This window comes from Nycticebus coucang, chromosome 3, assembly GCF_027406575.1.
Source record: "Nycticebus coucang isolate mNycCou1 chromosome 3, mNycCou1.pri, whole genome shotgun sequence".
Taxonomy (NCBI): Eukaryota; Metazoa; Chordata; class Mammalia; order Primates; family Lorisidae; genus Nycticebus; species Nycticebus coucang.
The window spans coordinates 132,604,613-132,625,409 of NC_069782.1; the positions used below are offsets into that span (position 1 = coordinate 132,604,613).

A 20,797-nucleotide genomic window follows, 5' to 3' on the forward strand; every position below is an offset into this window, starting at 1 on the left:
AGGGCGACAGCTTGAGGCTCTGTCTCAAAAAAAAAAAGTTCATGAGGACAAGGACCACACTGACCTATTCAAATATGCCAGGCCCATATTCCCAGCACCTACTGCGTTGGTACACAATAGGACCTTAATATACATCCTATAAGTAAATAAAAAAAAGATTTAATTTAAAAAGAAAGGTTACAAAGCTAGAAAACAGCAGAGCTAGGACTTAAATTCACATCATCTTATTTTAAGTCAGGTTTTGTTAATCTACAGCAGTGGTCCTCAACCTTCCTAATGGCTCCTAATGCTGCAACCCTTTAAGACAGTTCCTCATGTTGTGGTGACCCCCAACCATAAAATTATTTTCGTTGCTACTTCATAACTGTAATTTTGCTACTGTTATGAATCATAATTTAAATATCTGATATGCAGGATGTATTTTCATTGTTACAAAGGGGTCGCGACCCACAGAACTAGAGCAACTAGAGAACTACTAGTCTACGGCATGTTATAAGAACATAATAACTTTGGTAACTTAAAAAAAATTTTTTTTCAGATAGAGCCTCAAGTTATCACCCTGGGTAGAGTGCCATGGCATCACAGTTCACAGCAACCTTCAACTCCTGGGCTTACGCGATTCTCTTGCCTCAGCCTCCCAAGGAGCTGGGACTACAGGTGCCCACCACAACGCCCAGCTATTTTTTTGGTTGTAGTTGTCATTGTTTGGCAGGCCCAGGCCCGGGCCCAGTTCGAACCCACCAGCTCTGGTGTATGTGGCTGGCGCCTTAGTCCCGTGAACTACAGGTACTAAGCAAACTTTGGTAACTTTTAATGACTGCCTTGAACACTGAGGTCAAATCTCACTGATTAGGAAAGTCTGCTGTGATGATCTGCAGTGAGTAAAGAGGAAATGGTAGCACACCCACCACATATTTGCGATCCTTACATTACAATATGCTACTTTTCCAAAAAAAGCATAAAAATCTAATTCCAAGTTCCCATTGTACATTGGGGAAAATGTCACATTTCTCCAACACTATATTTTAGAAACATAAATTTCTCTAAATTTTCAATTTTAATTTACTAGTCATTAAAAGTCACACAGGTGACTCACATGAGTCACACAAGGTGGCTCATGCCTATAATTCTAGCACTGTGGGAGGCTGAGGTGGATGGATCCCTTAACTCAGGAGTTGGAGACCAGCCTGGGAAAGAGTGAGACCCTGTATCTACTAAAAATAGAAAAACTAGCCAAATAAATAGCCAGGTGTTGTGCTCAGGCGCCTATTGTCCCAGCTACTTGGGAGGCTGAGGCAAGAGAATCACTTAAGTCCAAGAGTTTGAGGTTGCTGTGAGCTATGATGCCACAGTACTCTACCTTAAAAAAAATTAGTAAATAAAAAGAAAAGCTAGCCAGGTGTTGTGTCTGTAGTCCCAGACAGTCAGGAGGCTGAGGCAGGAGGATTACTTAAGCTCAGGAGTTTGAGATTGCTGTAAGCTATGATGATGCCATGGTACTCTACCCAGGGCACAAAGTGAGATTCTTTCTCAAAAACAAAAACAAAAACAAAGTCACACAGTCATAAGTAAAAATTCAAACACAACGAAAAGTAAGACTTTTTCCCATCCTAGACTTAAATTCTGGTGTCTATTCCTAGGAATAACCACCATTAATATTTCCTTTCTTTTTTTTTTTTTTTTGAGACAGAGTCTTCACTACATCACCCTGGGTAGAATGCCGTGGCATCACAGCTCACAGCAACCTCAAACTCTTGGGCTTAAGCAATTCTCTTGCCTCAGCCTCCCAACCCCATTAATATTTTCTTATATGTCCTTTCAGGAATGGTCTGTGCATATTAAAAAAAATACATATATGCATATATTTTCCACCATCTTTAAAAAAAAAAAACATAAGTGGGGTGGCGCCTGTGGCTCAGTGGGTAAGGCGCCGGCCCCATATACTAAGGGTGGCGGGTTTAAACCCGGCCCCGGCCAAACTGCAACCAAAAAACAGCCGGGCGTTGCGGCGGGCACCTGTAGTCCCAGCTACTCAGGAGGCTGAGGCAAGAGAATCGCTGAAGCCCAGGAGTTGGAGGTTGCTGTGAGCTGTGTGAGGCCACGGCACTCTACCGAGGGCCATAAAGTAAAACTCTGTCTCTACAAAAAAAAAAACAAAACACATAAGTGGGCACATGGTACAAGTACCTTGCTCTTTTGCGCCTTGCTTTTTCCAATTAATCTATCTTGGAGAATGTTCCGCATTAACATACACATTATTACATTAGCACATATTCACATGTGGATATACTATTATTTAATTGATTCCTTTATGGACATTTAAGTTGTAACAGTTTTTTTTTTTTTTTTTTTTGTAGAGACAGAGTCTCACTTTATGGCCCTCTGTAGAGTGCCGTGGCCTCACACAGCTCAAAGCAACCTCCAACTCCTGGGCTTTAAGTGATTCTCTTGCCTCAGCCTCCCAAGTAGCTGGGACTACAGGCACCCGCCACAACACCTGGCTATTTTTTGATTGCAGTTTGGCCGGGGCCGGGTTTGAACCCGCCACCCTCGGCATATGGGGCCAGCAACCTACCGACTGAGCCACAGGTGCCGCCCATTGTAACAGTTTTTTAATAATAGAAATTGGGCCAGGCATAGGGGCTCATGCCTGTAATCCTATCACTGCATACAGAGAGGTAAAGATGGTAGGATCACTTAACCCTCTGAAGAGTTCAAGATCAGCTTGAGCAAGAGCCAGATCCCATCTCTACTAAAAATAAAAAAATTTGGCTCGGCACCCATAGCACAGTGGTTATGTTACGGCACTAGTCACATGCACCAAGGCAGGTTTGAGCCCAGCTTGGGCCAGCTAACCAACAATGACCATGGCAAAAAAAAAAAAAAAAAATTGCCAGGCGTGTGGAAGGCCCCTGTAGTCCCAGCTACTTGGGAGGTTAAGGCAAGAGAAATGCTTGAGCCCAAGAGTTTGAGGTTGCTGTGAGCTATGATGCCATAGCACTCTATCCAGGGTGACACAGTGAGACTCTGTCTCAAAAAAAAAATAAAAGACTGAAATAAAAATTAAAATAGGCTCGATGCCTGTGGCTCAAGCAGCTAAGGCACCAGCCACATACACATGAGTGATGGGTTCGAATCCAGCCTGGGCCCGCCAAACAACAATGATGGCTGCAACCAAAAAATAGCCGGGCGTTGTGGCGAGCGCCTGTAGTCCCAGCTACTTGGGAGACAGAGGCAGGAGAATCGCTTGAGCCCAGGAGTTGGAGGTTGCTGTGAGCTGTGATGTCACAGCACTCCACCCAGGGTGACAGCTTGAGGCTCTGTCTCAAAAACAAACAAACAAAAAAAAAAAAATAAATAGGGCAGCACCTGTGGCTCAAGGAGTAGGGTGCTGGTCCCATATGCCGGAGGTGGTGGGTTCAAACCCAGCCCCTGCCAAAAACCACAAAAAAAAAAATAAATAAATAAATAAATAAATAAATAAATAAAATAAAATAAAAATTTAAAAAATAGCCAGGCATTGTGGCAGGTGCCTATAGTCCCAGCTACTCTAGCCTGGGCAATAGAGTGAGACTCTTTCTAAAAAAAAAAAAAAAAAAATTGCAAAACTGAATTTTAGAATTACTGGTATCTTCTAATTTCTAAGAAAAGCATCTTTGTTTCATTATCATCAACCATTATCATGGGCTTTTTTTTTTTCCATTGAGGCATTTTATTTTTCAGTATGTATTACATCCCTGGAAAAAGAATCCCAGGATTTTACCTCCTGTGTGTTTTCTTCTTGCTTCCTCAAGGTCCATGATGCCAGCTGAAGCTGCCAGTATAATGAAACCAAACTGGTGGGATGGGAGCAGATTATTCCGCTATTTTTCTAGATCTTTCAGTTGCATATCAAACCTTGGGCTGATCACTCCACTCTTGTTTAACCTGCCTGCAAGGTTCACAGCAATTTTCCCAGCTCTGTGATCATGGATGATTTCAAATTCGCCAATGTAATCATGCTTCATCATCACAGAAACCAGACAATGACTTTGGAGCACGGCCTTATAAGAACCTAGTGTTTGCTTCTCCTTTCGACATCGTCAATGCTCTTGGTTTTTGTTTTTGCAGTTTATGGCAGGTGCTGGGTTTGAACACACCACCTCCGACATATGGGGCCGGTGTCCTACTCCGTTGAGCCACAGGCGCGGCCCTCGTCAATGCTCTTAACAGCATGAGCCAGGATATTCACGCACACCATTATGGCAGCATGGAAAGATGGCGGAAGAGGACGGGGGTGAAAATCGCATGGAATTATCTATCATGGGCTTTTTGTAGGCATGAGAAAGTTCCCCTGCCTCTTTGGGGGTTCTTAATAACAGCTGAGAATACAAGAGGATGTATGTATATACGGGGATAAGTACTATACAGCACAAGTTAGACACTAAATAAATTATATTGATAGCCTAGAGTTATAAGGAAATGACTAAGAAATAGTCACCAATGACACCAAATGGGAAATCTAGGTTCTACCATGAAAGCAAAGTTTGTTATTCATTAGTTTATTCTGTGAGCTATGTAAGTATTTAAAAACTATAGTCTGGACTTGGCACCTGTAGCTTAAGCAGCTAGGGCGCCAGCCCAGAGCTGGCAGGTTCAAATCCAGCCTGGGCTCGCCAAACAACAATGATGGCAACTACAACAACAACAACAAAAATAGCTGGGCACTGGGGCGGGCACCTGTAGTCCCAGCTACTTGGGAGGCTGAGGCAAGAGAATTGCTTAAGCCCAAGAGGTGGAGGTTGCTGTGAGCTGTGATGTCACAGCACTCTACCCAGGGCAACAGCTTGAGACTGTCTCAAAAAAAAAAAAAAAAAAAGGTGGCACGTGTGACTCAGTAAGTAGGGCGCTGGCCCCATATACTGAGGGTGGTAGGTTCAAACCCAGCCCCAGCCAAACTGCAACAAAAGATAGCCTGGCGTTGTGGCAGGCACCTGTAGTCCCAGCTACTCGGGAGGCTGAGGCAAGAGAATTACCTAAGACCAAGAGCTGGAGGTTGCTGTGAGCTGTGATGCCACAGGACTCTATCAAGGGTGACAAAGTAAAACTCTGTCTCAAAAAAAAAAATAAATAAAATAAATAAATAAATAAAAATAAAATAAAAACTACAATCTGGGCTGGGCGCCCATAGCACAGTGGTTACAGTGCCAGCCACATACACCAAGGCTGGCGGGTTCAAACACAGCTATGTCCAGCTAAAACAACAATGACAACTCCAACAAAAAATATCCAGGCATTGTGGTGAGCACCTGTTGTCCCACCTACTTGGGAGGCTGATGCAAGAGAATCACTTAAGCCCAAGAGTTGGAGGTTGCTGTCAGCTATGAAGCCATAGCACTCTAATAAGGTCAACATAGTGAGACTCTATCTCAAAAAAAAAAAAAAACAAAAAAACACACACACAAAATTACAGTCTGTATGTGCCAAGTGTATGACCATGGTAGTCTGTTTAACAATGTTGCAATATTATGGCAGATGCTATAAGCTACAGTATATGAAAGAAGCAATTTATCTGAATTAGAAAAGAGCCTAACTACTTTGGAAAACAATTTGGCAAAAATCAAGTAAAGTTGAAAAGGAAAACATCCTGGTGGCGCCTGTGGCTCAAAGGGGTAGGGCGCCAGCCCCATGTGCCGGAGGTGGTGGGTTCAAACCCAACCCCGGCCAAAAACAAAAAGAAAAGAAAAGAAAAGAAAAGGAAAACATCCTAAGACTCAGAAAATCTATACCCTTAGAGAACTACCTTAAACATTTTTTTTTTTTTTTTGAGACAGAGTCTTGCTATGTTGCCCTTGGTAGAGTGCCATGGTGTCACAGCTCACAGCAAACTCAAACTCTTGGGTTTAACTGATTTTCTTTGTTTCAGTCTCCCAAGAAGGTGGGACTACAGGCGCCCACCACAACGCCCAGCTATTTTTTTGTTGCAATTGTCATTGCTGTTTTATCAGGCACAGGCTGGGTTTGAACCTGCCACCCTCGGTGCATGTGGCCAGCACCATAACCACTGTGTTATAGGCACTGAGCCAGAACTATCTTACATATACACAGGATATATGTACAAATATATATGTATATATTTTTGAGACTCTGTCAAAGTCTCTACAATGTGAGACTCTGTCTCAAAAAATATATATATTTGTACATATATCCTGTGTATATATGTATTTTTTTGAGACAGAGTCTCACTTTGCAGCCTTCGGTAGTGTGCTATGGCGTCATAACTCATAGCAACCTCAAAGTCTTGGGCTCAAGCGATTCTCTTGCCTCAGCCTCCCAAGTAGCTGGAACTACAGGTGTCCACCACAACGCCCAGCTATTTTCAGAGATGGGAATCTCGATCTTGCTCAAGCTGGTCTCAAACCTGTGAACTCAAGCAATCTACCCACCTCAGCCTCCCAGTGTACTAGCATTACAGGTATGAGCCACAGCACTCGGCCTACAAATATATTTATAGCAAAAAAAGCACCAGGTAAGTTATGATATATTCATTTAATGTAACCAGACATTGGTGACAATGAACTAGAGCTACTCGTATCAACATGGATGAATCACACAATATTGAGTGAAAAAAATTGGAAAACATTTATAGTATATCATGTAAAGTTTTTAAATTAGCAAAAATTCTACATATTGTTTAGGAATAGATATACACATGACAAGGATGTGAGAAAAATGCATGGGAATGATAAACACTATTTTTAGGAGAGTGGTTATTAACATCTAAGAGATGGGAGAATGAACAGAAAAGGTAGCAAAAGGCTTTGGTTATGTTAGCAAGTTTCTTTCTTTCTTTTGAGACAGAGTCTCACTTTGTTGCCTCCCCGCTGAGCGTTGTGGTGCCACAGTTCACAGCAACCTCAAACTCTTGGGCTCAAGTTTTCTCTTGAGAAAGATTCTCTTGCCTCAGCCTCCCGAGTAGCTAAAACTACAGGCACCCACCATAATGCCCAGCTATTTTCAGAGATAGGGTCTCCTTCTAGCTCAGAGCTGGTCTGCAAGTCGTGAGCTCAGGCAATCTGCTCACCTCGGTCTCCCAGGGTGCTGGGATTGCAGGTGTGAGCCACCACGCCCAGCCTCAATAGTTTATTTCTTAAGCCAAAAGATGAGAATATCAGAGGTTATTGTACTATCCCTTATACCTTTTTTCTGAGTCTTAAACATTCCATAATTTTTACAGGGATGCCAGAAAAATCCGATTTCATCTGTGTTCAGGGATGATTTCAGAACTGTTGAGACTTTAAAAATTCTTTGTTTTAATCTTAAAAGGTAGATTTTTAGGGGACTCACCCAATGAACTCCAGTAATAAAGACATATCAAGTTCAGGTGGAATACGAAACACGGACTCTAGGACTTTCTTAGATCTTGCTTTGCTCGAAGGGACTGGCTGTGGAACAGCTATTCAATAGCCAAACAAAAAAGCTTATTTAGAATAAAATTTTCATAAATTGAGATATTTGAAAAAATAATCACACAGGTATCACAACTATAAAAATTTAATTTAAAAATTTATGTTTGTTAACCATTTAAAAGATCACAAAGGACTCAATCTCCCTATCTTTGACAACATTAGCTCATCTGCCAAAGCCAGTGAAATTAAAGGCAAGCCTGGGGACCACCTTACAATGGAAGACAGGCATGTGTGGCTGGTTTATCAGGGCCACAGAGAGTGACCAGGAGGACATTAACATTCAGCGATAACCCTGTAAAAACACTACTGTGTGCCAGAGCTCAAGCTTAGCACTTTATATTCATCATTTTTTTTAATCCTTACCATAATCCCATGCTATAGGTATTACTACTACCTTTTTTTTTGAGAGTCTCAAGCTGTCGTCCTGGGTAGAGTGCGGTGGTGTCACAGCTCACAGCAACCTCAAACTCTTGGGCTTAAGTAATTCTCTTGCCTTAGCCTCCCAAGTAGCTGGGACTACAGGTACCCGCCACAACACCCGGCTATTTTTATTGTTGTTGTTGCCATTGTCATTGTTGTTTTATCTGGTCCAAGCCGGTTGGAACCTACCAGCTTCCGTGTATGTGGCCTGCATCCTACCCACTGACCTATGGGTACCGCCCTACTTTTTTTTTGTTTTTAACTGATAAAGAAACAAAGCCTTTAGATTAGGCAATTTGTCTAAGGTCACCCAGGTAGCAAGTGGAAGAACAATGATTTAAAACCCAAATCCATCTGACTTCTATTCTGTGACATTAACATCGTAATAAAAACTAATGTTTGAGCAGTTACTATGTGCCAGGCACTGTTTTAAGTGCTTATATTTCTCAATATATGTCTTTTTAAAAGGAAGTGATATTATTATCACTATTATAGATGAGGAAACAGGTTGAACCAATTTTCTAAAGTCTAACACCTAGCATGCTTTTTAACCTTAAAGTGGCAGAGGTAGGAATAAACTCAGAAAATCTAGCTCCAAAGCCTATACTCTTTAATTCTTACAATCAATTAAGGTGGATTAAAACATGGCATTACCTTCAAATTTTCTCTCTTTGATCACATAATGACCAGTTATCCCCAAAAAGAACCTCGAAAGACACAAATTTTATTGCTAGTATTTTTTAATCTATAAATACATTAACAGTGTACACCCAAACTTACCAGGTTTAGGTACTTCTAGACCTCTTTCTTTATAGAAATCATGCATTTGCTTTTTTTCTCCTAAAAAATGATAAAACACAGGCTAAATTACACTTAAAATGTAACTAGTAGAGTCAGAGATTCTGGGATTCACAACTACGTAAAAAAAGAAACTTACTTTCCTCTAGATTGATCACTAATTTGTACACTATGTCTTGTAACTGTCGGTCCAACCTAATAAAAGGAAAGGATGGAGAATACCTCAGAATTCAGAAAATGCATTTTTGTACAGTGAGTTAACTGTGTAAGTTAATAAAATTAAGTGTGTTTTCTCTTGGGAGTGGATATGGCCTTTCTCTGAGGTGAGTTACATTTAGGTAGTACTCACAACCCCTAAAATTTAACTCATTTGAAATAACCATAAGTAGTTATATGTAATCATAAGTATTCATAGATTCTTGAATGGTTCACTAAATGAATTGATTTTATTCCCTTTATAAGAATGGGAGCTCAAAAAAAAAAATAAAAAGAATGGGAGCTCAAGGGCAGAGACTACATTTTGAACTTCTCTGTATCATCTGCATAGCACTCTTCTATGAAAGTTGTAAAAACCTAACAGCACTTGAAAACGTGAAAGTAATCAACCTTTAGTATTTTTCTTCTTTCTTCTCTTAAGAAACTGATTTTTATGGAGGATAGTCTGAGCTAAGCAAACAAACAAAATAACTAAATAAAACCGAAAAAGAAAAAAAACCGAGCATGAACAGAAAAATTTGATTAATATGCAACAATGACCTATGACAGATAGGCTTTACTAAAGAGGCTGTTTCAGGTACTACTTTTTTTTTTTTTTTTTTTTTTTAATGAGATAGAGCCCCAAGCTGTTGCCCTGGGTAGAGTGCTGTGGCATCACAGCTTACAGCAACCTCCAACTCCTCGGCTCAAGCGATTCTCCTGCCTCCGCCTCCCAAGTAGCTGGGACTACAGGCGCCCGCCACAACACCTGGCTATTTTTTGGTTGTAGCCATCATTGTTGTTTGGCAGGCTCAGGCTGTATTCGAACCCGCCAGCTCAGGTGTATGTGGCTGGCGCCTTAGCTGCTTGAGCCACAGGCACCAAGCCTCAGATACTTCTTCTTAAAAAAAAAAAAAAAGAAAAAGAAAAAGAACCCCAAATACCTGTACACTAAAAATGACACACCCAAACTAGCTTCATTGAATGATAGGACTAAAATTCTCAGAAAGGGAATTTCTATAGAAAGAGACCTATACCTTTCTTTTATTAAGTCCCCAGCAGATATCACAGTGCCTGGTACATAGAAGTGCTTTATACATATTTCTTAAAAGAATAATAAGTTCCTTTCTTCTAATTTTGAGGGAGGTCAGGAATTCTTTCCAGCTGCCCAACTTCAGGCTTTCAGGAAAAGCATACTTAAAATACAACTGTTACTCATACATTCTTCTTACCTTATGTTATAAAGAGGTTGTGTCTGATGTACTACTATGTTGCATTTTGGGCATCTGTTGCTATAGTAAAAATGTCTTACAATGCAGCTTTTACAAACTGTTGAAAAAGAAAATGTTGAGATTAGGGTGCTTTCAAGATACTTCAAAGTTGAAATTATTCAGAAATGAGAACTGATGCTTACAGGTATGAAGACATTCTGTAATGGTAGTTGCATCTATTAAGTAACCTTTGCAAATGGAACACAAGATGTATGGGGTCAGCTCAGAGAGATTAATCAGGCGCTGCAAATGCAATGGAAATAATTTTAAAATACAAATCCTTGCCTTCCAATTCTTAAACCCTAACCTCTAAGTTTCATTACAATGTGTAACTTAAATGCAACATGGAAACATATATTTCCGACCCTTCAAAATACTGTTGAAAGTTACTTACAATAATGCAACATAAACTGTATCAAAAGAATCTCATTCTCTTGGATCTACTATACATTACCAGATGAGATGCATGTTACTTCATCAATTACTTACTTACAAAATGGGCAAACTTTCCAGACACTATAGTGGTGTTGGAGGTTTTGTTTTGTAGAGACAGAGTCTCACTTTATCGCTCTTGGTAGAGTGCCGTGGCGTCACACAGCTCACAGCAACCTCCAACTCCTGGGCTTAGACGATTCTCTTGCCTCAGCCTCCCGAATAGCTGGAACTACAGGCGCCCACCACGCTTTTATTGCAGTTTGGCCGGGGCCGGGTTTGAACCCGCCACCCTCGGTATATGGGGCCGGTGCCACTAAGCCACAGGCGCCACCTGGACGTTTTTTCAAAATAGGGTCTCCTTCAGTTGCCTAGGCTAGAGTGCAGTGTAACCTCCAACTCTTGGCCTCTCGAGTAGCTAGGACTACAGCGGTGCGCCACAGCACCCAGCAAATATTTGTATTTCTTGTACAGACACGGTCTCGCTATGGTGCTTGGGCTGGTCTCAAACTTCTGGCCTCTAGCGATCCTCCCGCGTCGGACTCCCAAAGTTGCTAGGATTACAGGCGTGAACCATTGCACCTGGCCTGGGGGTAAAGTTTAATAGATTGATTCTGACCGGTTCGGTATATTAAATTGATGAAGAATGCGCTACCACGATTAACAACACTCATCTTTCCACTCTACAGAAAGTGACTATTTCTCCCACTTGGTAAGCTCCTGCAGAGCAGCGACACGGTACGCTAGGCTCTTAACCCACCTGACACGCAGTAGCCTCGATAATTATTTACGGAATGAATGAGGGGGACCCGACGAGCCTAAGTGACAGGCAGGAACCTCAAAAAATAAGTCTGCAGAAAATCCGGCCGGGACAGGGGCCTGTCCGCGCCACACGCCCAGGCTGGCGCGGCAGGGAAAGGCGGAGGTCCCCGCCAGCGCCCAGGGCTGCAGCGACGCGCTGGGGGTCGCCCGGGGCCCAACCGCCGAGGGCCGGCTACATCCCTGAGGCCACGCAGGCCCAGCCAGGTCCGGCGGGGACTCTTAAGTACCTCCTCCTCGTCCTCCGAGTCCGGCCGGCCCCCCTCCAGCCTCAGCGAGAAGTGGCTCATCTCTTCCTCCTCCTCCTCTTCTTCTTCCTCTAACTCTTCATCTTCCTCCAACTCCTCGTCCTCATACTCGAAGCGGCCTCTCAAGCGGCCCAGGGCACGCTCAGGCTCCAGCTCCGGGGGCCGGGAGCCGGAGCAGCCCGGAGCCCCCACCTCGAGCAGAGGCGCTGGGCCCTCTTCGCCGGCGGCGGGAGCCGGGGTGAGGGCAGGCGGGGAAACAGGACGCGGCGGCGGCGACGCGGCGGCGGCTCCCTCGGCCTTGGCGGCGCCCACGCTGCTCGCCGCCGCAGCCACCGCTACCCCCTCCATGGTCGGAAAAAGTCGAGGCGACAAGGAGAACCAGAGCGCGCGGGATTCGGCCAGCCTCCCTCCCGCCCTCGCGGCCGGCGCGCAGGCGCAAAAGAAATGCGGGGCCCCCTGGGAAGTGTGGTTCGGGTCCCTCACCCGGCCGGGGCGGGGCCGCTCAGGTGCGCGGGGCGGAGCTCGCGGCTGCACCTTCACCGAAACGCGCTCGATGCTCCCTTTTTGGAGGAGTGGGGGAGTAGGGGCGGGTTTGAGGATTTTATTTTATTTTATTTTTCATTTCGGATTAATAAGGTACAGGCTCGGCGCCTGTGGCTCAAGCGGCTAAGGCGCCAGCCACATACACCTGAGCTGGAGGGTGTATCCAGCCCGACCCGCCAAACAACAATGGCGGCTGCAACCCCAAAATAGCCGGGCATTGTGGCAGGTGCCGGTAGTCCCAGCTACTTGGGAGGACGAGGCAGGAGACTCGCTTGAGCCCAGGAGTTGGAGGTTACTGTGAGCTGTGATGCCACGGCACTCTACCCAGGATGACAGCTTGAGGCTGTGTCTCAAAAAAAAAAAAAAGAAAGAAAGAAAATGAAGATACAAACGATTAGGTGACAATGTTTGCGTTTGTTAAAGTCCCTGTTGTAGTTGTGCCCCTCCCTAGTTGTGCCATATACCTTGTACCCTGAGGTACACTCTCCCTTTGAAAAAGCCTCGCGCTTTCTTCACCGCCTTTGAAAAACGGTGAGATTAGTACCGTCCTAGGTAACATACTCTCCTCCCATCAACTTATTTCACGAAGCCCTGAACCTAGGTGGCCTACGACTTTGCATTACAAATAATGATGATTTTTATTTATTTATTTTTTTAGAGACAGAGTCTTACTCTTGGATTTAGGCGATTCTCTTGCCTCAGCCTCCCGAGCAGCTGGGACCACAGGCGCCCCCGACAACGCCCGGCTATTTTTTGTTGCAGTTGTTTAGCTGGCCTGAGCTGGGTTTGAACCCGCCAGCCTTGTGTATGTGGCTGGTGCCGTAAACCACTGTGCTATGGGCGCTGAGTCAATAATGATGATTTCAAGTTGAGTACCAAGTATGCATTTCTTCTGTGGCAAATCAGCTCCATTCAAGATGATTTCTGTTAGGAAGTATGAAGTTCTTGTTTTGAAATATGTAAGTTTATTTATCTTGAGGAATCATTATATTGACACAGGATGGATATATAATCGCTATTATACCCCCATCACATAAAAAATTCCATTATATTTACTTGGACAAACTACGTATGAAGAAACTGAGACCTACCCACTAACAGCCCCCACACCCCAATTTTATTAGGCAAGAGGTTTGGAGTTGGCTTACATTATCCTTGCTGACTAAGATAAAGCCAGTTAATGTCATGATGCCTGCAAACCTGACTTCAGAAGTCAAATGTTCCCTAAAAAAATGATGCTGGGAGCAAAGTCACATCTGAGAGAAGAATATGTTGTTACTGAGAAAAAATAATGCTAACTTGGGAATGTTGTACATAAGGAACTGGTGAGGAAATCAAGTCATTGTGCTTGCTTGGGGAAAACTGAACCATGTTATATGTACATATTGCTTCTGGGACCAAACCCCACCTCTCCCTCTGCAATACCTAAGTCTTCACAAGCTTCAGATACTGAAGTGTAGATTTCAGAAGGTTAGGAATGGGAACTGGACTATGACATTGAAAGACGATGACTGAGGGCAGCACCTGTGGCTCAAAGGGGTAGGGCCCTGGCCCCCTATGCCGGAGGTGGCGGGTTCAAACCCAGCCCCAGCCAAAAACTGCAAAAAAAAAAAAAAAGTCCAAAAGAGGATGACAGAAAGAGACAGACCTAACCACATGAGATATTCTTACAAAGACCTGAGTGTGTGAGAGCCTTATCGTAATTATGTTAGATAAAATCATAGCTTCTAACCTCTCAACATTGTAAGAGTTACCTAGTTACTCAAACACTAACTAGGGGTTGCTGTGAAGATACTTTGTAGACTATCAGTTAACTTCAAGCAAAAGAGATTATCCTGGGTTTTTTTGTTTGTTTGTTTGTTTTGAGACAAAGTCTCACTTTGTTGCCCTCAGTAGAGTGCCCTGGCGTCAGAGCTCACAGCAACCTCAAACTCTTGGGCTCAAGCAATTCTCTTGCTTCAGCCTCCTAAGGAGCTGGGACTACAAGCACCCCCACAATGCCCCATTATTTTTAGAGTTGGGTCTCACTCTGGCTCAGGCTGGTCTCAAACCGGAGAGCTGAGGCAATCCACCTGCCTTGGCTTCCCAGAGTGCTAGGATTACAGGCGTTAACCACTGTGCCCAGCCAAAAGATATTATCCTTGATAGTCTGAGTGAGGATTTTCCAATCAACTGAAAGACCTTCAAAGCAAAATGGGTTTCCCTAAGGAAGAAATTTCTCTACTTGGACTGCAGCATCATCTCCTGCTCAGCAGTTTCCAGACCATTGGCATGCCCAAGATTTCAGACTTGCTTAGCCAGTTGCCATATCTTGTAAGGAAATTCCTTGAAAAACTCACATGCTCTCTTGCTCTATCTATCTATCTATCTATCTATCTATCTATCTATCTATCTATCTATCTATCTATCTCCTACTGGTTATATCCCTCTAGTAAATCCCTGACTTATGCATATGGTAAATGATTTAATTATGTGGTATTCACAATACATAGTATATGAAGTCTTCTAGAATATGTATCTCTTTCAGAAAATGAGAATTTCATATATCTTTATTGCCATCCAATCTTTCAACAAATGGTGCTGGCACAACTAGATTTGCAAAAGGATGAAGATGAACCGACCTCACACCACATACAAAAACTAACTCAGGGGCTTGGTGCCTGTAGCCCAGTGGTTACAGTGCCAGCCATATACACTGAGGCTGGCGAGTTCGAACCCGGCCAGGGCCAGCTAAACAACAATAACAACTGCAACAAAAAATTGCTGAGTGTTGTGGCAGGCATCTGTAATCCCAGCTACTTGGGAGGCTGAGGCAAGAGAATCACTTAAGCTCAAGAGGTGGAGGTTGCTGTGAGCTGGGAGACCACGGCACTCTACCCAGGGTGACAAAGTGAGAGACTATGTCTCACAAAAAAAAAAAAAAAATTAACTCAGGGTCCAAGTGTAGGTGGCTCATGCCTGTAATCTCAGGACTTCAGGAAGCTGAGGTGGGAGGATCACTTATGCTCAGGTGTTAGAAACCAGCCTGGCAGCACAGTGAGACCCTATCTGTATAAAAAAGTTAAAAAGGCTGAACGCGGGCTCATGCTTGTAATCCTAGCACTCTGGGAGGCCAAGGCAAGTGGATTGCCTCAACTCAGATGTTTGAGACCAGCCTGAGCCATAGTAAGACCTTGTCTCTAAAATAGCTAGGCGTTGTGGCAGGCACCTATAGTCCCAGCTAGTAGGGAGGCTGAGGCAAGGGGATTGCTTGAGCCCAAGAGTTGGGTTGCTGTGAACTGTGACACCACAGCACTCTACCAAGGGCTATAAAGTGAGACTCTATCTCAAAAAAAAAAGAAAAAAGTTAAAAAGTAGCCAGGCATCCTGGTACATGTCTCTTGTCCCAGCTACTGAGGCAAGAGGATTGCTTGAGCCTAGGAGTTGAAGATTGCAATGAGCTGTGATCATGCCACTGCAATCCAGCCCAGGTGACAGAGTCACTCTGGGTCACACACAAACACACACAAAAATAAATAAATTGGGCGGTGCCTGTGGCTCAAAGGAGTAGGGCGCCGGCCCCATGTGCCGAAGGTGGCAGGTTCAAACCCAGCCCCGGCCAAAAACTGAAAAAAAAAAAAGAATTATGATGACTCAAAAATACAAAGGCAAAGAACTCAACTTTAAACTGAACAAGGGATCTGAATAAACATGTTTTTAAAAAGAACCCACTGTCCCAGACATTGCCTATAATCCTAGCATTGTGGGAGGCTGAGGCAGGTGATTGCCTGAGCCCATGAGTTCGAGATCAGCCTAAGCCAGAGCAAGAGCCCTATCTGTACTAAAAATAGAAAAACTAGGGCGGCGCCTGTGGCTCAGCGGGTAGGGCGCCGGCCCTATATGCCAAGGGTGGCGGGTTCAAACCCAGCCCTGGCCAAACTGCAACAACAATAAAAATAGCCAGGCGTTGTGGCGGGCGCCTGTAGCTGCTTGGGAGGCTGAGGCAGGAGAATCGCCTAAGCCCAAGGATTTGGAGGTTGCTGTGAGCCGTGTGACGCCATGGCACTCTACCAAGGGCGATAAGGTGAGACTCTGTCTCTACAAAAAAAAAAAAAAAAAAAATAGAAAAACTAGGCAAGAAGATTGCTTGAGCTTGAATTGGAAGTTGCTGTGATGCCACAGCACTCTACCCAGGGTGACAGCTTGGGACTCTGTCTCAATAAGCACATGAAAAGATGCTCAATATCATTAATCATCACAGAAATGCAAATCAAAAGTACAATGATGTGCTACTTCACCCTACTAGGATGGCTATAACCAAAAAACACAGATAATAGCACATTTGGGGGAGGATATAGAGAAACTGGAACTCTCATACATTGCTAGTGGGAACAACAAATGGTACAACAATTTGAGAAAACACTCTAGCAGTTCTCAAAAGATTAAACATGAAATTACCATATCACCCAACAATTCCACTCCTAGATAATACAAAGAAAAGGTAAACCATAGCTCAGAGGGTAGGGCGCCAGCCACATACACCGGGCTGGGGGTTCGAGCCTGGCTCAGGCCAGCTAAACAACAACTACCACAAAAAAATAGCCAGGCATAGTGGTGGCACCTATAGTCCCAGGTACTTGGGAGGCTGAGGCAAGAAAATCACTTAAGCCCAAGAGTTTGAGGTTGCTGTGAGCTGTGATACTATGGCACTCTACCAAGGGCAACATAGTGAGACTCTGTCTCAAAAGAAAAAAGAAAGAAAGAAAAGGTAAAATATTATGTTCACATAAAAACTCTTATATGAATGGTCAGAGCAGCATATTCATAACAATGAAGGAGTAGAAATAACTCCAGTATCCATCATCTGATAATGGAGAAATAAAATGCAGTATATCCATTCAGTGGAATATAATTTTGCCATAAAAATGAAGCAAATAGGGGGGTTCCTGTGGCTCAGTGGGTAGGGCACCAGCCCCACATACCGAGGGTGGTGGGTTGGAACCCAGCCCTGGCCAACCTGCAACAAAAACATAGCTGGGTGTTGTGGTGGGTGCCCGTAGTCCACTTGGGAGGGTGAGGCAAGAGAATCGCCTAAGTGCAGGAGCTGGAGGTTGCTGTGAGCTGTGACGCTACAGCACTCTATGGAGGGCAATAATGTGAGATTTTGTCTCAAAAAAAAAGAAGCAAATAGCCAAGAGGCATATGAAAAACTGCTCAACATCACTAATCATTAGAGAAATGCCAATAAAAACCATAAAAAGATATCACTTCACCCTTATTAGGATGGCTTACCATTAAAAAGGAAAAAAGGGAAACCAGCTCAGGCCTATAATCCTAGCACTTTGGGAAGCCAAGGTGGGTGGATTGCCTGAGCTCAGGAATTCCAGATCAGCTGGAGCTAGAGTGAAACCCCATCTCTAAAAATAGCCAGGTGTTGTGGTGGGCTCCTATAGCTCCATCTACTTGGCAGGCTGAGGCAAAAGGATGGCTTGAGCCCAAGAGTTTGAGGTTGCTGTGAGCTGTGACTCCACCACACTCTACCGAGGGCAACAAAGTGAGACTTTGTTTCAAAAAAAAAAAAAAAAAAGAAGAAAAGAAAAAGAAAAAACGCAAAACAGGCTTGGTGCCTGTAACACAGTGGTTATAGCACCGGCCACATATACCCAGGCTGGCAGGTTTGAACCCAGTCTGGGCCAGCTAATCAATGACAACTGCAACAAAAAAATAGCTGGGCATTGTGACGGGCACTTGTAGTCCCAGCTGCTTTGGAGGCTGAGGCAAGAGAATCTCTTGAGTCTTTGAGGTTGCTGTGAGCTGTGACACCATGGCACTCTACCAAGGACGACATAGTGAGACTTTGTCTCAAAAAACAAAAAAACAAGAAAAAAACGAAGACAGAAAATAAGAAAATATATGTTTAGTGGGATGTAAAAAAATTAGAAATCTGTGAGCTATTGGTGGGATTGTAAAATAATGGGACCCCTATGGAAAACAGTAGGGTGGTTCCTGAAAAATATTAAAAATAAAACTACTATGTAAACCAGCAATCTCACTTTTGCGTATATATCTGAAAGAACCCACAGCAGAGTCTTGAAGAGATATTTGTGCACCCCTCTTCATAGCAGCATTATTCACAATAGCTAAGAGGGAAAAGCAATACATATGTTCATTGGCAGATGAGTGGATAAACAAAATGTGTTAAATGCATACAATCGAATATTATTCAGCCTTGAAAAGAAAGAAAATTCTGACACATGCTACAACATGGATGAACCTTTAAGAAATTATGCTGGCTAGGCGCCTGTAGCTCAAGCAGCTAGCGCGCCAGCCACATACACTGGAGCTGGTGGGTTCAAATCCAGCCCAGGCCTGCCAGACAACAATGACAAACTACAACCAAAAGTAGCCAGGCATTATGGTGGGCGCCTGTAGTCCCAGCTACTTGGGAAGCTGAGATACAAGAATTGCTTCAGCCCAAGAGTTTGAGGTTGCTGTGAGCTGTGATGCCACAGCACTCTACCCAGGGTGACAGCTTGAGATTCTGTCTCAAAAAAAAAAAAAAAAAGAGAGAGACAGAGATTATGCTAAGTAGAATAAGCTGATCACAAAAGGACACATACTGTATAATCCAATGTATATGAGTACTGAAGGTAGTCAAGTTCATAGAAACAGAAAGTGGCTTTCAGGGGCTCAGGGAAGGGAAATGGAGACAGAGTCTCACTTTATTGCCCTTTTAGAGTGCCGTTGCGTCACAGCTCATAGCAACCTCCAGCTCTTGGGCTTAGACAATTCTCTTGCCGCAGCCTCCCAAGTAGCTGGGTCTACAGGCACCCACCACAATGCCGGCTATTTTTTTGTTGCAGTTTGGCCGGGGCCAGGTTTGAACCCACCACCCTCCGTATATACTCGGGCGGTGCCTGTGGCTCAGCGGGTAGGGCGCCGGCCCCATATGCCGAGGGTGGTGGGTTCAAACCCAGCCCCGGCCAAACTGCAACAAAAAAATAGCCGGGCGTTGTGGCGGGAGCCTGTAGTCCCAGCTACTCGGGAGGCTGAGGCAAGAGAATCGCCTAAACCCAAGGATTTGGAGGTTGCTGTGAGCTGTGTGATGCCACAGCACTCTACTGAGGGCAATAAGGTGAGACTCTGTCTCTACAAAAAAAAAAAAAAAAAAGATCCAGTCTCTAAAAATAAGCAAAAACCCAGGTCATCAAAGAAAGGTCAAGTTTTAGGGACACTGGTCTTTTTTTGTTTGTTTGTTTGTTTTTTTAAGAGACAGAGTCTCACTTTATTACCCACAGTAGAATTCCATGGTGTCACAGCTCACAGCAACCTCCAACTCCTGGGCTTAGGTGATTCTCTTGCCTCAGCCTCTCGAGTAGCTGGGACTACAGGCACCTGCCACAATGCCCGGCTATTTTTTTTGTTGCAGTTTGGCCGGGGCTGGGTTTGAACCCACCACCCTTGGTATATGGGGCCGGCACCGTACCCACTGAGCCATAGATGCCACCCGGGCCACTGATATTTTTGAGACAGGAGTTTGCCAGCTTCCTCATTTGCTGGAAAAGTAATGAACTTGTCTTTAAAAAAAAAGGTTAATTTTACTGTATCTAAATTAAATCATCATAATGATGATAATAATAAGCCATACTGAGGTACAATTTCTAAACTATCAGAATGGCAAAAACTTTAAAAGTTTTTTTTTTTTTGAGTCTCACTATGTAGCCCTCTGTAGAGTGCTATGATGGCACAGCTCACAGCAACCTCAAACTTTTGGGGGGCTTAAAGGATTCTCTTGCTTCAGCCTCCCAAGTATCTGGGACTACAGGTGCCTGCCACAATGCCCAGTTATTTTTAGAGGTGGGGGTCTCGCTCTCCCTCAGGCTGGTCTCGAACCTGTGAGCTCAGGCAGTCCACAGGCCCAGCCCTCCCAGAGTGTTGGGATTACAGGCGTGAGCCACTGCACCTGGCCAGATAGAGTGTTTAGTATTTCAAAAACACTACTATGCGAAACAAGAATGGACAGCATTCTAAAGATTGTTGAGCTCTAATCAGGAGGATTCTTTTTTTGAAGAGACATGGGTAAGCAATTCTGAAGCTACTTTCTTTATATTCTAGGATTGAGCAAATAAGTATTCATAGTGAACGATGGAAGCCAAATTTCTCATTGCTGGAATATGGAAAAGGGAATGGATAAAATAAACTCTGCTTTACTGAAATAGAAGCAGAGGTATTCAAAAGAACTTAGGGGTAGATAGATAAATGGATTTAGATGTGTGTATATGTAGATGTGCAGACACACATACATTCTCAGCTTTGTCCATTCAAAGGGCCTGGATTACCCATGTAATATCCTGATCTTGATTTCTTTTCTTTTTTCTTTTTTGTGGAGATAGAGTCTCACTTTATTGCCCTCGGTAGAGTACTGTGGCGTCTCAGCTTACAGCAACCTCCAACTCCAGGGCTTAGGCAATTCTCTTGCCTCAGCCTCCCTAATAGCTGGGACTACAGGCACCTGCCACAGTGCCCAGCTGTTTTTTTTGTTTTTTTTTTTTTTTGTAGAGACAGAGTTTCACTTTATTGCCCTCGGTAGAGTGCCGTGGCGTCACACAGCTCACAGCAACCTCCAACTCCTGGGCTTAGGCGA

The 20,797-nt window shown here is 43.9% G+C and overlaps 1 protein-coding gene across 3 annotated transcripts in view; it reads right to left on the reverse strand.

The window, feature by feature from the left end:
• Nucleotides 1-12,033, reverse strand: part of PCGF6 (polycomb group ring finger 6) — a 45,235-nt gene extending 33,202 nt beyond the window's left edge. For all 3 annotated transcript variants that reach the window (XR_008378922.1, XM_053585089.1, XM_053585088.1), the window contains exons 1-6: nt 11,614-12,033; nt 10,276-10,375; nt 10,094-10,190; nt 8,806-8,861; nt 8,649-8,708; nt 7,327-7,435 (exon numbers count right to left, since the gene is read on the reverse strand). Coding sequence is in view for 2 of the 3 variants with exons in the window: in XM_053585089.1 (XP_053441064.1) it covers nt 7,327-7,435; nt 8,649-8,708; nt 8,806-8,861; nt 10,094-10,190; nt 10,276-10,375; nt 11,614-11,979 (788 nt within the window). In the remaining variant the exon portion in view is untranslated. The remainder of the gene's footprint in view (nt 1-7,326; nt 7,436-8,648; nt 8,709-8,805; nt 8,862-10,093; nt 10,191-10,275; nt 10,376-11,613) is intronic.
• Nucleotides 12,034-20,797: the final 8,764 nt, after the last annotated feature.